This window comes from Gadus macrocephalus, chromosome 23, assembly GCF_031168955.1.
Source record: "Gadus macrocephalus chromosome 23, ASM3116895v1".
Taxonomy (NCBI): domain Eukaryota; kingdom Metazoa; phylum Chordata; class Actinopteri; order Gadiformes; family Gadidae; genus Gadus; species Gadus macrocephalus.
Genome location: NC_082404.1, coordinates 4,246,378 through 4,259,128, shown reverse-complemented (window position 1 = coordinate 4,259,128; position 12,751 = coordinate 4,246,378). Strand labels below are relative to the sequence as shown.

At 43.2% G+C, this 12,751-nt stretch overlaps 3 protein-coding genes across 4 annotated transcripts in view; all 3 read right to left on the bottom strand.

Annotated features, from left to right (window-relative positions):
• Positions 1 to 12,751, bottom strand: part of LOC132452244 (cytochrome c oxidase subunit 4 isoform 1, mitochondrial-like) — a 213,294-nt gene that overhangs the window by 195,611 nt on the left and 4,932 nt on the right. The window lies entirely within an intron of this gene.
• The window catches only part of sugct (succinyl-CoA:glutarate-CoA transferase), a 50,023-nt gene continuing 43,466 nt past the window's right edge, over positions 6,195 to 12,751 (bottom strand). For both annotated transcript variants that reach the window (XM_060044730.1, XM_060044731.1), the window contains exon 13: positions 6,195 to 6,297. In XM_060044730.1, coding sequence (XP_059900713.1) covers positions 6,226 to 6,297 — 72 coding nt within the window. In that variant the 3' untranslated portion in view covers positions 6,195 to 6,225. The remainder of the gene's footprint in view (positions 6,298 to 12,751) is intronic.
• The window catches only part of inhbaa (inhibin subunit beta Aa), a 79,345-nt gene continuing 74,450 nt past the window's right edge, over positions 7,857 to 12,751 (bottom strand). The window contains exon 3 of the transcript XR_009524271.1: positions 7,857 to 8,312. The gene's annotated coding sequence lies outside the window, so the exon portion shown is untranslated. The remainder of the gene's footprint in view (positions 8,313 to 12,751) is intronic.

The following is a 12,751-nucleotide window of genomic DNA, read 5'->3' as shown; positions in this document are numbered from 1 at the left end:
CTGGATGGCTCCACACAATGGGGGGATCGTTCATCTACCACTTGCACAAAAACTGGGCATGAGAAGCAGCGGCTCTGTTTCCAACCAATCAGCCACATGAGCAGGTTGTCTGGGTATACAATAGGGTCTTAGGTTTACACTCCATCCATCTATCCCCCAGCCTGTATCATGCCATGTATCCAGCTATTGTTAACCTACAAATGCGGAAAATATTGGGTTGAATTTAATAATGAATGATTTTACAACAAGGGTTGTTCATTTCCATATATCTTAGTAAGTTGGTATATTATTTTTAAGGACTATTAATATCAGCCGACTGTATTCATCCTTAACATGCCTTGAACGATAACTATGGAAACTAGCATCTACACACACACAGACACACTAGGGAATATTGTGCTTATCATTGTGGTTTGGTTTAAAATCTTAAGGAGATTGCAGAGGGAATGGAAATGCATTAAAGGATGTAATGGATATGCTACAATTATGTCCGTGTGTGTGTGTGTGTGTGTGTGTGTGTGTGTGTGTGTGTGTGTGTGTGTGTGTGTGTGTGCTTGTTTGCTACGGCCTCTGATGTGGGTAAGACTGCAGAATAAATTCATGCAATTCAAACACAAAAGTACACGTGGTACGTGCGTACACACACGTACACACGACACACACAAACACACAGTAAACTGTTGAAAATATCACATGGGATCCATAAAGCCCTCCTGTGCCCCTCTCATGTGTACCTCTCTGTCTTTCCTGCTCTTTAGCTTTCTACTTCCCCCTTTCTGTTTTTCCCTCTCTCCATGTCGTTCCTCTTCTTTGTTTCACTTCCTGCCCTCCTTTGATTCTCCGTTTCCTCGCCTGTCCTCACTCTCAATCTCATTTTAATTACGGCAACCTTTGACCTCGTCTATCGTTCCGGTCTGACCTCGATGCATCCTCTCTCTGTCTTTTCAACATGGCTCCAAATCTTTCGGGCTGCTTAGCATGTATGCCGACAGCGTGACATTTGACCTCGGAGGCATCAGCGCACATCCAAGGGAGTAACGACAACCCATAATAGATTGGGGGTCACGAGATGACTTCCTCTCTCACTAGATCATATGAGGGAGTTACTTCATAGACTTCATCAGAGTACTTTATTCAACTACTCTAACTATGGTATCCACTTTCTGCCAGACTACAGGTTTACTAACTATTATCTGTGGGGATCCCGATTAAATCAGGCCTTAAAAAATGCCCAAAAGATTTTACTGCATTCCTTTGCGTCACCGCTGTAGCAGAAATAAGATATCAAGCATAAAAATAGATAATTTAGGGGCAGGATAGTCGTTAGGGGGTTCAAATCCCAGACGGAAAGTTACAGGTTTGCTGCCCAGTGTCCAGCAGTCAACCCTTAGGTATTCTTGAGAAAAGAGCCACGCTTACCTGCACATTAATGACAGTATCTAAAAGCACATTATTGAAGTATATTAATACCTTCACTGTAAATTGTAGATACAAAAAAATAAAGAGTATTGCATTAGTGTCAGTCGAATTGAAGTCTCGGAGGAGGGAAGCACTAGATGTCTTCAGAAGAGCAAAATGGAGGAAAGGAGGCGGGCGGGGGGTCTCAGGGAGAGAGACAGAGAAGACAGCCTGCTGGGGTCTCAGGGAGAGAGACAGACAGGACAGCCTGCTGGGGGTCTCGGAGAGAGACAGAGAGGCTGGGGGTCTCACTGAGAGAGACAGACAGGACAGGGAGAGAGACAGAGAGGACTGCCTGCTGGGGTCTCAGGGAGAGAGACAGACAGAACAGCCTGCTGGGGGTCTCGGAGAGAGACAGAGAGGCTGGGGGTCTCAGGGAGAGAGACAGACAGGACAGGGAGAGAGTCAGAGAGGACTGCCTGCTGGAGCTGAGCAACCCTTGACAACACACAGACAAGCACAGAGTAGCCAACACACACACAAGCTGAAGGTTTGTTGAAAACACACCAATGCTGTTTCCTGGTCCGTGACCAAGTGCAACATACAAGCTGCTTCCATTCATTACATGTCTTCCTTCTTGGTCAGAGAAACTAGCGGTGGTCTAGGAAGCCACACACCACACACACACACACACACACACACACACACGCACGCACGCACGCACGCACACACACACACACACACACACACACACACACACACACACACACACACACACACACACACACACACACAGTTATACAAATATCTGAGCAGAAACAAGGCAGGAGACAGGTTGGCAAAGAGATAACCCTTTGTAGTCGGTCGTCTCATACACATCTTATTACAGACTGTTACATCTCGGCAATTTCAATATTATTGCCGTTTATTGAAATACTGTAGGCGCCACAGCAAATGAGTGAAATCTATCAATTTTTTATCGTTATAAATGAATAAATGAACAATCAAAATAAATAGTCGAAATAATAACAATTATCCTTTTGTCATCATCGTGCAGCCCTACTTAATACAGATAGTTAGCACAAAACAAACAGGTAGACAGATAGGGAAAAGAAAGGTAGACAGACAACGGACAGGAGGTTAAATCTTGACAGACAGGTATACAGACAGACATGCAGTTAACCCTAAACTGATCCAGTAATCCTACTAGGATAAAGTTCAACTTCTGGGGAAGGACAGAGCCTGAGCCGAGAACCAGAAGCTTCACTGGGCAGAGTTCCTATTCTTTCGCTGTTTTGTTACAGAGGTAATCAACCTAAAGGAAACTGAATTGTGCTAGCGGATGTAGCTTTCGGAAGGGGATTTCAATAAGTGTATTTCTACAGCGGTGGTGTTCAATTAATAACAACACAGATACCTTTAGACAGTTTAATAGTGCTGGCAGAGTTTGTGCTTGCTGTTAATAGCCAATTACGCCTTCAAAGTCACCCATCTCTTTCGACATGATTGGACGAAAAAGATATGAAGACAAATTAAGTAAGAAGGCCTATTCACCTGGATTTGAGGTTGTATGATTTGTGAGAGTAAACCAGACAAGTAGACAGAGTGAGAGGGTATGTTCATTATGAATGCTGCTGAACAAACAGCTTCCTGTAGAGGAAAGACGCTAAGATCCATCAAGTGAGCACGGCAGCTTGACGTCCCTGTGGATGGCGGTGTGTGTGTGTGAGAGAGAGAGAGAGAGAGAGAGAGAGAGAGAGAGAGAGAGAGAGAGAGAGAGAGAGAGAGAGAGAGAGAGAGAGAGAGAGAGAGAGAGAGAGAGAGAGGATGAGTATGAGTGTGAGTTAATGTCCATCCATGCTGTGGTTTAAGTAATTTTGTACATAGGTTTGAGTACATATGCATGCAGGAGTGTACCGGCTTTTATGTCAGAGTGTGTTTGTGTGTGCGCACGCGTGTGTGTGTGTCTGTGTGTTGGGATGAGGACCAGGATCTTGTGGTTTGAATGATAAACATTTGTTATTATGTCAGCAGGATATCCATAACTGAAAGATCCCGAAGGGATGTAAGTGTGTGTGCATATCGTGTGTGTGTGTGTGTCTGTGTGTGTTTGCGTTTGTCAGCAGGACATTCATTATTACGTCCCATTGCAAAGTAAAACGTCTTTCTCTTTCCTGGAAACATCATTTTACAAATTCAGTGTGACAGAGATGGAGAAAGAGAGAGCAAGAGAGAGACACACACAGAGAATGGGAAAGCGAGAGTAAGCGAGAGAGAAAGGGAGACAGAGAGGGAGGAAGAATGAGGAACAGAGAAAAAAGTTACAGAGAAAGAGAGATTTCTTTTTCATTTCATTTTTCATTATTTTATTAATACATTAGTTATTATTAGTTAGCACATAATTATTATGGGTTACAGTATGGAAATTATATCTTTCCTTAGTCCCTTACATGTGCAATGAGTGAAATTTGTCCAAATGTGGAATTACAAATTGCACAAATTTGCCAAATCAATTCTCTAAGCTAGCAAACTAAGTAACTAAGTAACTAACACATTTAAGACTTGCCCCAACTCTGAGCACCTTTAAAACAAGACTGAAGACTTTTATGTTTGCTATAGCTTTCTGCTAAATCTTAAATACATTTAACTTTGCCTTTATTTTCTATTTTAATACTAAAATGCCTTTTTCTATTTTATGTTTGCTTTAGCTTTCAGAAATACTTTACCTTTATTTTACTAAAATGCCTTTTTAACTTTCCCTTTATTTTCTATTTTTACCAGAAAAATACATGATCTGATACCAGAGAGAAAGGTTGTATAAGGGTTAGAGTCCTGAGTTTGTTTGTCCTTTTGGTCTGGGCTAGAGTCCTCGAAGCTGGGTTAGAGTCCTAGAATTTGTTGAATAAGGCCTTTGGTCTGGGCTAGAGTCCTAGAAGCTGGGTTAGAGTCCTAGAATAAGTTGAATAAGGCCTTTGGTCTGGGCTAGAGTCCTAGAAGCTGGGTTACAGTCCTAGAATATTGTTAAGGGTTAGAGTCCTGAGTTTGTATATAAGGGTTAGAGTCCTGAGTTTGTTTGTATAAGGGTTAGAGTCCTGAGTTTGTGTCCAAATTCTGTCTGGGTTAGAGTCCTAGAATCTGGATTGGAGTTCCAGAGAAAGGACCAAGTTCCTTTAGGTCGGTTTGTAGTCCCGACTTGGGTTCCAGAGAGACTGTTGATCTGATCTTAAATACATTGCACTTTCAATTTTACTTACTAAAAAGCCTTTTTAACTTTAAATTTAATTTTCTCTTAAATACTTTCTATTTTACTCATTTCTTGCATATGTTTTCTTTTACTTATCTATTATTTTATTTTATTTTATTGTATGACAATGTTTATATGTGAAGCACTTTGAGTCTGCCTTGTGTATGAAAAGTGCTATATAAATAAAGTTGCCTTGCCTTGCCTTGCCTAAGTATGATAGTAATATGGCCGCTCTTATCTGTGCTTCACTGAAACTACTCATGAAAACAATTCAATGCCAATATGGCAGTTAATTAAATAAATATAGTTTTGAAATTAATCCTGAAATAAATAATGAGGAAACAAACATATGAATAAATATATATAAATATACATACATGAGTAACTATCGTTTAATCTCTCGGGACAGGAGCTGGTTTGATAGAAACGTGCTGAACTCGGGCAGTTTGTGAGATATTTTGAGTTTTCAGAGAAGTCACGGATAATCTGCGTCTTCATGTGAGGATCCCCGCACGTTCACAGTCGCCAAGAGTGGACCACCGACTGAACGGCTCGTCAGGACCGCTCGTCAGGACCAGCTGGAGGTGTTCTGCCCATGGCCGCCCCGACTTTGAGGGTTGCCTCGTGGGAAGGGGCCCCACTCGTCATCACACACACATCTGTGGCCGTATTCCCATGGACACGGGAGTACCATGGAGGTTTTAGAAGGTCTATCCAATGTCCTTCCATTTGCTAGAAATGCGGAGGCTTCTCGCATATAGTGCTGCTGTATAATCAGCGCTGTTGATAGGGTCTGAATCTGTGAGATAATAACATCCTAATCATTTGAATATAGTGGCTAGATTTAAGAAGAGCTGAGAAATACATATCGAATTTAAAAAAAAATAAAAATGAAATTCCTAAATGTGGAATTATTGCATAAAAATCCCCTGAAATATTTTTTTCTATATTGACTAATGTTTCCCGTAAAATCAGCCTTATTTATTTATTTCATAGCATGATATCGATGTATTCTTTTTATATTTACTTAAATTCCTCTTACATTCATGCATCAATTTGTGCATCATTAGATGCTAGGGTGACGCATTATACAACAGCGTCTCAATACATTTCCATAGCTCTCTTCTCCTTTATTGTTCCACTGCGATAACGCTCCCTCGTGGCGACTCACATTCAAGATATCATCCAAAGCAGACATGTTTGAAAACTAGGTCCAGAAAGTACGCTTTAGATCCCTCTCATCTCTATTGAAGCTTTGGTCTTTAAGTCCCCGCTGATGCCAAAGATGTGTCTCTTTTGCTTTCCTCTCCTAAGGGGGAGTCTCCTGTGTGTTGTATTGCAGGAGTGACTGGAGCAATGCGACGGGATCGTTATCGGAGCGATCCAGAAGATTGTGGCCCTGATCTGTCTACGTGTGACGGAGAACACAGAAGCCCTGTTTAAATTATCCTTTGATAGTCTGGGATGCGATGTATGCATCCTTCTGCTCGTTTGCATGCTAGTGTATTGTTTGTGTGTGCGTGCATGTGTGTGCGGGTGTGTGTGTGTGCGTGTGTGTGTGTGCGTGTGTGTGTGTGCGTGTTTCACTTACCAGGCACAGAGATTGGTCCCGCAGTAGGATGGTTCATTTCCTGAATAAGGTTGTTGTGCTTCACCTGCAGACACACAAACACACACACACACACACACACACACACACACACAAACAAATCAGATGGGATCTCTTCCTTTTCAGTTATAAAAAGATTCTCTCCCAACATTTAAGGAGAAATACCACATCTGGAAATTCCACAATTCCGTTCAAGTGCTTGGCCGGACTAAGAATCAGATCACGTGAATGCACTCACACACACGAACAGCTACACACATACAGACACAAACGCACACAGACACGCACACACACACCTGCTTTTGCGCAGGGGCCGAGGGCTGCAAGAGGGGATGGAAGAAGGGCTGCAAGGGTGATTGGATGGTGGAGGGGTCGGGGTCGTGTGAAGGTTAGGCACAGTTCTTGGGGGTATCTTTTCTTTGCGCCGCTATCAGTTATTAAAGGCAACGGCCTCTCTCAATGTGTGCCTGTGCATGACTTCCTCATTTGAGCTACAAGCTTGAGACAATGTAAGGAGAGAGTGAAAGGTCAAACGAAAGGTTCAGGTTGAGGCGAATCAAGTTTGTGTGTTTTTTTTAGCTCGGGAAGTACTTCTAACTTTTTATGTTAGAGCATTTTATCTATTCTCCCATAATGCCCCAACTCTCTCAGGCTATGCTAGGAATTTCAAAGTCCAAGCAACTGAATGTATGTCACCCCGTGCTAAATGGAAGTCATCTGTGGTAGTGGATACAGACGATGAGGTGATGTGTTTGCATGTGCATGACCAAAGTATCATCAGCTTGTCAATCCAATAACCCCTTTGGATATCAGACGACCACCTGTAGCAGCGGGACCCCTCATCCCACTGAAAGACTGGTTTTGACTTTGACTACTGTCGGGGTGGCTCATAGAAAGACCAGTCACCTTAAAGATCTACATCCAGGTTGTCACAAACGGCAGACGTGCTGAATTCCGCGTGGACGGGCGTAAGCATTGGTTTTATTGACCACCTCAGACCAGATGAAGGTGCGGGGGCCTCTCAGTCCACCTTAATCACTAACTAGAGGTGCGAGGTCTGTTCGGTCCACCTTAAATCACCCCTTTGAGGTCGAACGCAAACCAATGATTTCAGCTCTTTGCAGAAATAGTTACTTAGGTGGTGTGAAAACAATATGAACCGACCAGTTAATGATCACATATTTCAAAGGGTTAAAACAACGCATGTGGGGGGAAGGGGGCGGGGGGGGTCTTTAAAGAGGCGAACAGACGACCATTGTTCAACTACGGCCCTGGCCGCTGGTGGCAGTCGGAGCCTGGAAGTGTTTTATATTACACTACACACACACACACACACACAGGCAAGGGCACAGGCGCACACACACGCGCGTGCGCACACACACACACACACACACACACACACACACACACACACACACACAGGTACACGTGTGGACGCACACACACTACCATACACACACACAGAACGACTGAAAAACCGACAGGCACACACAGACAGACACACACACACGCACACAATGAGTGGAAAACTGAAGTTTCAGAGCGTGCGGAAAATGCAGAGGAGTCTGGATGTGGGCGAGGTCACTGGATAAACATCCACTTAGAGTGTGTGTGTGTGTGTGTGTGTGTGTGTGTGTGTGTGTGTGTGTGTGTGTGTGTGTGTGTGTGTGTGTGTGTGTGTGTGTGTGTGTGTGTGTGTGTGTGTGCGCGTGTGTGTGTGTGTGTGTGTGTGTAATTTGGAAACAAAGTAGCCTGGCATATGGGCACGGTCTCAGCATACATTGCCTTAACACACAGAGGCTCCGTGTGCGAGTCGGAAAACAGACGCACATCCAGCGACACGCAAACAAAAGAACATACGCAAACTCACACACCCACTGACCCACACACACCAGAAAGTAGTGTGTGTGTTTATTTATGTTTCTCATTTCTCCCAGCTGTGTGTATTGCTTCTTCACCTCTTTTTAATCGCTTTCATTCTCCCCCCAATCCATTGCTCTTTTTGAAATTACTTGTTCTCTTCTTGTCCTTTTTACCCACACACATACACACACCCTCTGCCTCAGTGTCGTGGAGCTCTGGTGGTAAACGTTTGCCAACTTTTCATATTTGACCGACCCTCTTTCTCTCTCTCCCATGGTCCCTTGCACTTCTTTCTTCTACACTGAACTATCTTTCTATCCATATACCTATCAATGCTCTCTTACTTGCATCGCCTTTCTTCATTCTCTTTCTTATATCTCTCTCTCTCTCTCTCTCTCTCTCTCTCTCTCTCTCTCTCGCGCGCGCGAGAGAGAACGGCAACTTCTAATTCAGAGTCATGGCTGATCGATAGCTTTAATTTGAACCACAGACAGTATAGACTGTACAAGGGGTGTGTGTGTTCCCCCTCATCTCAGAGTAAATTATACCATTATAATCATGTTACAATCGTGTGGATACCAACACATTATATTTGTGTGTGTGTGTGTGTGTGTGTGTGTGTGTGTGTGTGTGTGTGTGTGTGTGTGTGTGTGTGTGTGTGTGTGTGTGTATCTGAGTGTGCTTACATTTTATGCATTCTTCCCTGCAACTATATGTTTGTGAGTTTATTAGGTAATTATGAAGAGTAAATTACATATGTAATGTTGTACGTAAAACTGTCTGTGTAAATGTGTTTGCACTGAAGCCAGCTATATTTTGTTACGTGTGTGTGTGTGTGTGTGTGTGTGTGTGTGTGTGTGTGTGTGTGTGTGTGTGTGGGGGGTGTGTACGTACATAATAAGTACTGGAGCAGTGCTTCTGCTGAAGAACAATACTGAAGTCTATAGGAAAACAACATATTCAACCATTTAGCTATAAGGATACAAAACATGTTAATTGAGGGCAACAAGAGGCTAAAGGACTGAACAGAGGCTGAGCAGGCCCTACTTTGGTCTAGCCATCCTCATTTAATTAGTATAGAATCCAGGCTCATGTTGGAAACCAACCTACAGCATAAAGGCATTATTAGTGGTCACTTGGTTGAGAAGAGGACCCAGTTGGCCCGCCATTATGCTTGGCAGTGCTAGCGGTGCATAGCATTGATCGCTGCGCTAGCGTTTGAGCTGGTGAATGTGCCCTAGTGTTTGTATTTGTGCATGCATGCATGCAAGTGTAAAAGTATGATTGCGCACGTGTGTGTGTGTGTGTGTGTGTGTGTGTGTGTGTGTGTGTGTGTGTGTGTGTGTAATCCTATCTGCTTGTTATTCGGGGTATCATTACATCCATATGGTCATCAGCATCAGTCACTGTGTATAGACGTGTCAGTCAGTCGACCCACACGCACACGCACACACACACACACACACACACACACACACAAACCCACAAACAGAAAAACAAAGATATGCGGCTCATACACAGACACACATTAACACAACTCGCCTAAAAACGCTCACGGGTAAAGGCAATCGGAAATAATAATCTCACATAAATTAACTAAATAAAAGACACAGCTGGAAAAATACGACACAAAAGAAAAAATGCAAACTAAATGTCTCAGATTTAAAAAATGAAGGGGAATTGGGGATTCAACATATGACTGGAAATGTAAGTCAGGCTGTATCAAAGGATAGAGCTGTTAACAGGAACAGTAAACCGACTTACTTATTCCCGGGAAGCATTGAAGAAATAAACTAATAGAATAATTGGACTATAAGACTACAGTCTAAGGTCAGTAGGACTACAGTACATCAGTACAGCAAACAGAGTTTAATCGAAAAAGAATAGTATCTCATTGTGTGTCTTATCTGGGATCCAGCAATCCTACTATTTTATTCAGATTCAGCAACAACAACGCAAGATGCAAAAACAATACAAGATCAAGTTAATAAAGATAAGTAAAACATACAAATATGTAAAAATAAGTAGCAGCATAAATAGATCAAAATGATAAATAATAATAATACAGTAAAAGAAAGTCAAGTAATTACTAACAGTAGAGAAAACAGTGGTAATAATAAGTAATGAGGTGTAGCTGTTATAGCAGAACTTTGGCACAGAGCTCGTGCAGGAAACAAAAAAAGGTGATTTTTAACAAGTGAAATTGACATTATTTTAAGTTGAAGGCTTCTGGCCGAGTTCATGTTGGCCAATTACACGCTTACAGCTCCCCGCCTCCAGCCACATGATGGCTCGAACCAAACACGATGTGAAAGAACGTGAAACACCTATCACACCAACATCTGAGCTCGTCTGCCATCAGATTTAGATGTTAATCTAAACTCACAAATCCCAGTTCATGTTTCTTATGAGTGGGTGAAGAAGGCTTGTTGAATTCTGGTTCAGATCAGGCAGGAGAACATAGATCTAAGTTTTTGTGGGTTCCAATATAGATGTATGAAGCACAAAAGCTTTTTAGGGTTTTTCGGGAACTGATCAACTTGTTCAGATATGATCGTTGTGGCTCTGGAACCGGCTCATCTGACGACAGTCAGAAATATTAAAGGGAGGAACACATGTGTGTTTGAGCGATGGCATTACGGAGGTTCCTGGTGCTATGGCCACCATGAGCCCTTTGAGACCCCGTCCCGGGCCGCCATGGGACTGTCCATGGCCTCGTGAAATACAGTTTACAATACCATTTAGAATGTGAATTTCATTAGAAAAAATAGGTATTGTGAATGATGATTAGATATTAAACCTTCAAATTACTGCAGGATAGAAGCATTTTTTTAATGGATAATTATGCATTGGGAATCTTAACATTTCATGATGCCTAATAAGTTAAGGATCAATCCTATTACACCTCTCTCTCTCTCTCTCTCTCTCTCTCTCTCTCTCTCTCTCTCTCTCTCTCTCTCTCTCTCTCTCTCTCTCTCTCTCTCTCTCTCTCTCTCTCTCTCTCTCTCTCTCTCTCTCTCTCTCTCTCTCCCTCCCTCCCTCCCTCTCCCTCTCCCTAATTTCCTGTCCTGGAGTGCTTTGGTCTGCTACGTGTTACAACACATGGAGTACATTTGGCTTTGAATGTTATTGATCGGGACCTTGTGCAGCTTTAAGCCTCACCTGCCTGGCATGTGTGTGTGTGTGTGTGTGTGAGCCCGTAGTGTGTGCTTCTGTATGGGGACACGTATGTGCAAAAATGTTATAATAAGTTATTGTGTAAGTGTGTGTGTAGTGTGTGGTTAAGTCCCCTGTTATTCCTGACTTCTTTCAAGTCTGCGTGCAGTTAAGCGAGCTTTGTGATCAACACACACACACACACACACACACACACACACACACACACACACACACACACACACACACACACACACACACACACACACACACACACACACACACACACACACACACACACAGATCAGAGCACCAATATGCAACTAAACTCTGTCTATCTCTCCTCACTGTAATCTATCCCCCGCCCTAACCTTCCCTGACTCCATCTGTGCATCTATGCATGCATGGGTGAATGCATCCATCCATCCATCATTCTGCTTCTCCAAAACAGAAAAACGATTCTCAGGCTCATTTTGCTTTCCGCTACACTTTCTCCCACACTCACTCTAACTCTCTTTCGTCCCTTAAACTCTCTCACTCACTCTGTAAATCCCTCACTCTGTCCCGCCATCTCTCTCTCCCACCCCTCCAACCCTCTCACTCTGTCACCCACTCGCTATTTATGCTCTCACTCGCTCACTCTCCCTGGATGTTTGTTCATCTCCCTCCACCACTCCAATGCTAATCAAAGCCTTTACTAATATCAACGTTAACATTGGCCTCACTGAAGCACACAGAGGAGTAATAAGGAACAGGAGCTCCGGTTTAAATATCAGAGGGTCTGCAATTCGTCCTTGCTCCTCTGTATGCTCCCTCCCTTTCGGGGAAATGAAAACACCGGAAAAGTGCCTTATATTGGAGTGGATGGAGAACACGAGCACGGCCCACAGATCACACGCCGAGTCCTTCAACATCACCGTCTCTTTCATCGATTAATCGTATCTCAAACACCTTTCTCTCACTTGCTCTTTCCATCCCTGCATCTCTCCACTCGGCATAACTCTCTTTCATTCTCGTTCAAGTGTTTGATGTAGCCGGGTCCGTCCAATAGGAGTACTAAGCAGCTCCCAAGAGAAGCACAAGCACGTGGGTACACACGCATACACACACACACACACACACACACACATGTTAGTTTAACATCAAGGCAGCAATCCATGTTTGAAGGTCAAAGATAGATCATTTCTATTATGTTTGTGTGTGTGTGCGTGCGTGTTTGTGTGTGTATGTGTGCGTGTATGCGTGTGTGTGCGCATGTGTATGGTGCGTGGTGTTCTTCTTATAACCCTATGAATCAAAGAACTCGATGAACCATTTCAGATTCCCACCATTGTCACGGATCTCCGTGGGCAGAGACTGTCTAGGGCAGAAGACGGCTACAGGACACTATCAATATTCACCATGCCTATTCTTATCTTTGACTCTCATCGCTCATGTAAATCCTGAGGTGGGACAGATGTTTTGTGCTTTGCCGTCTGTTG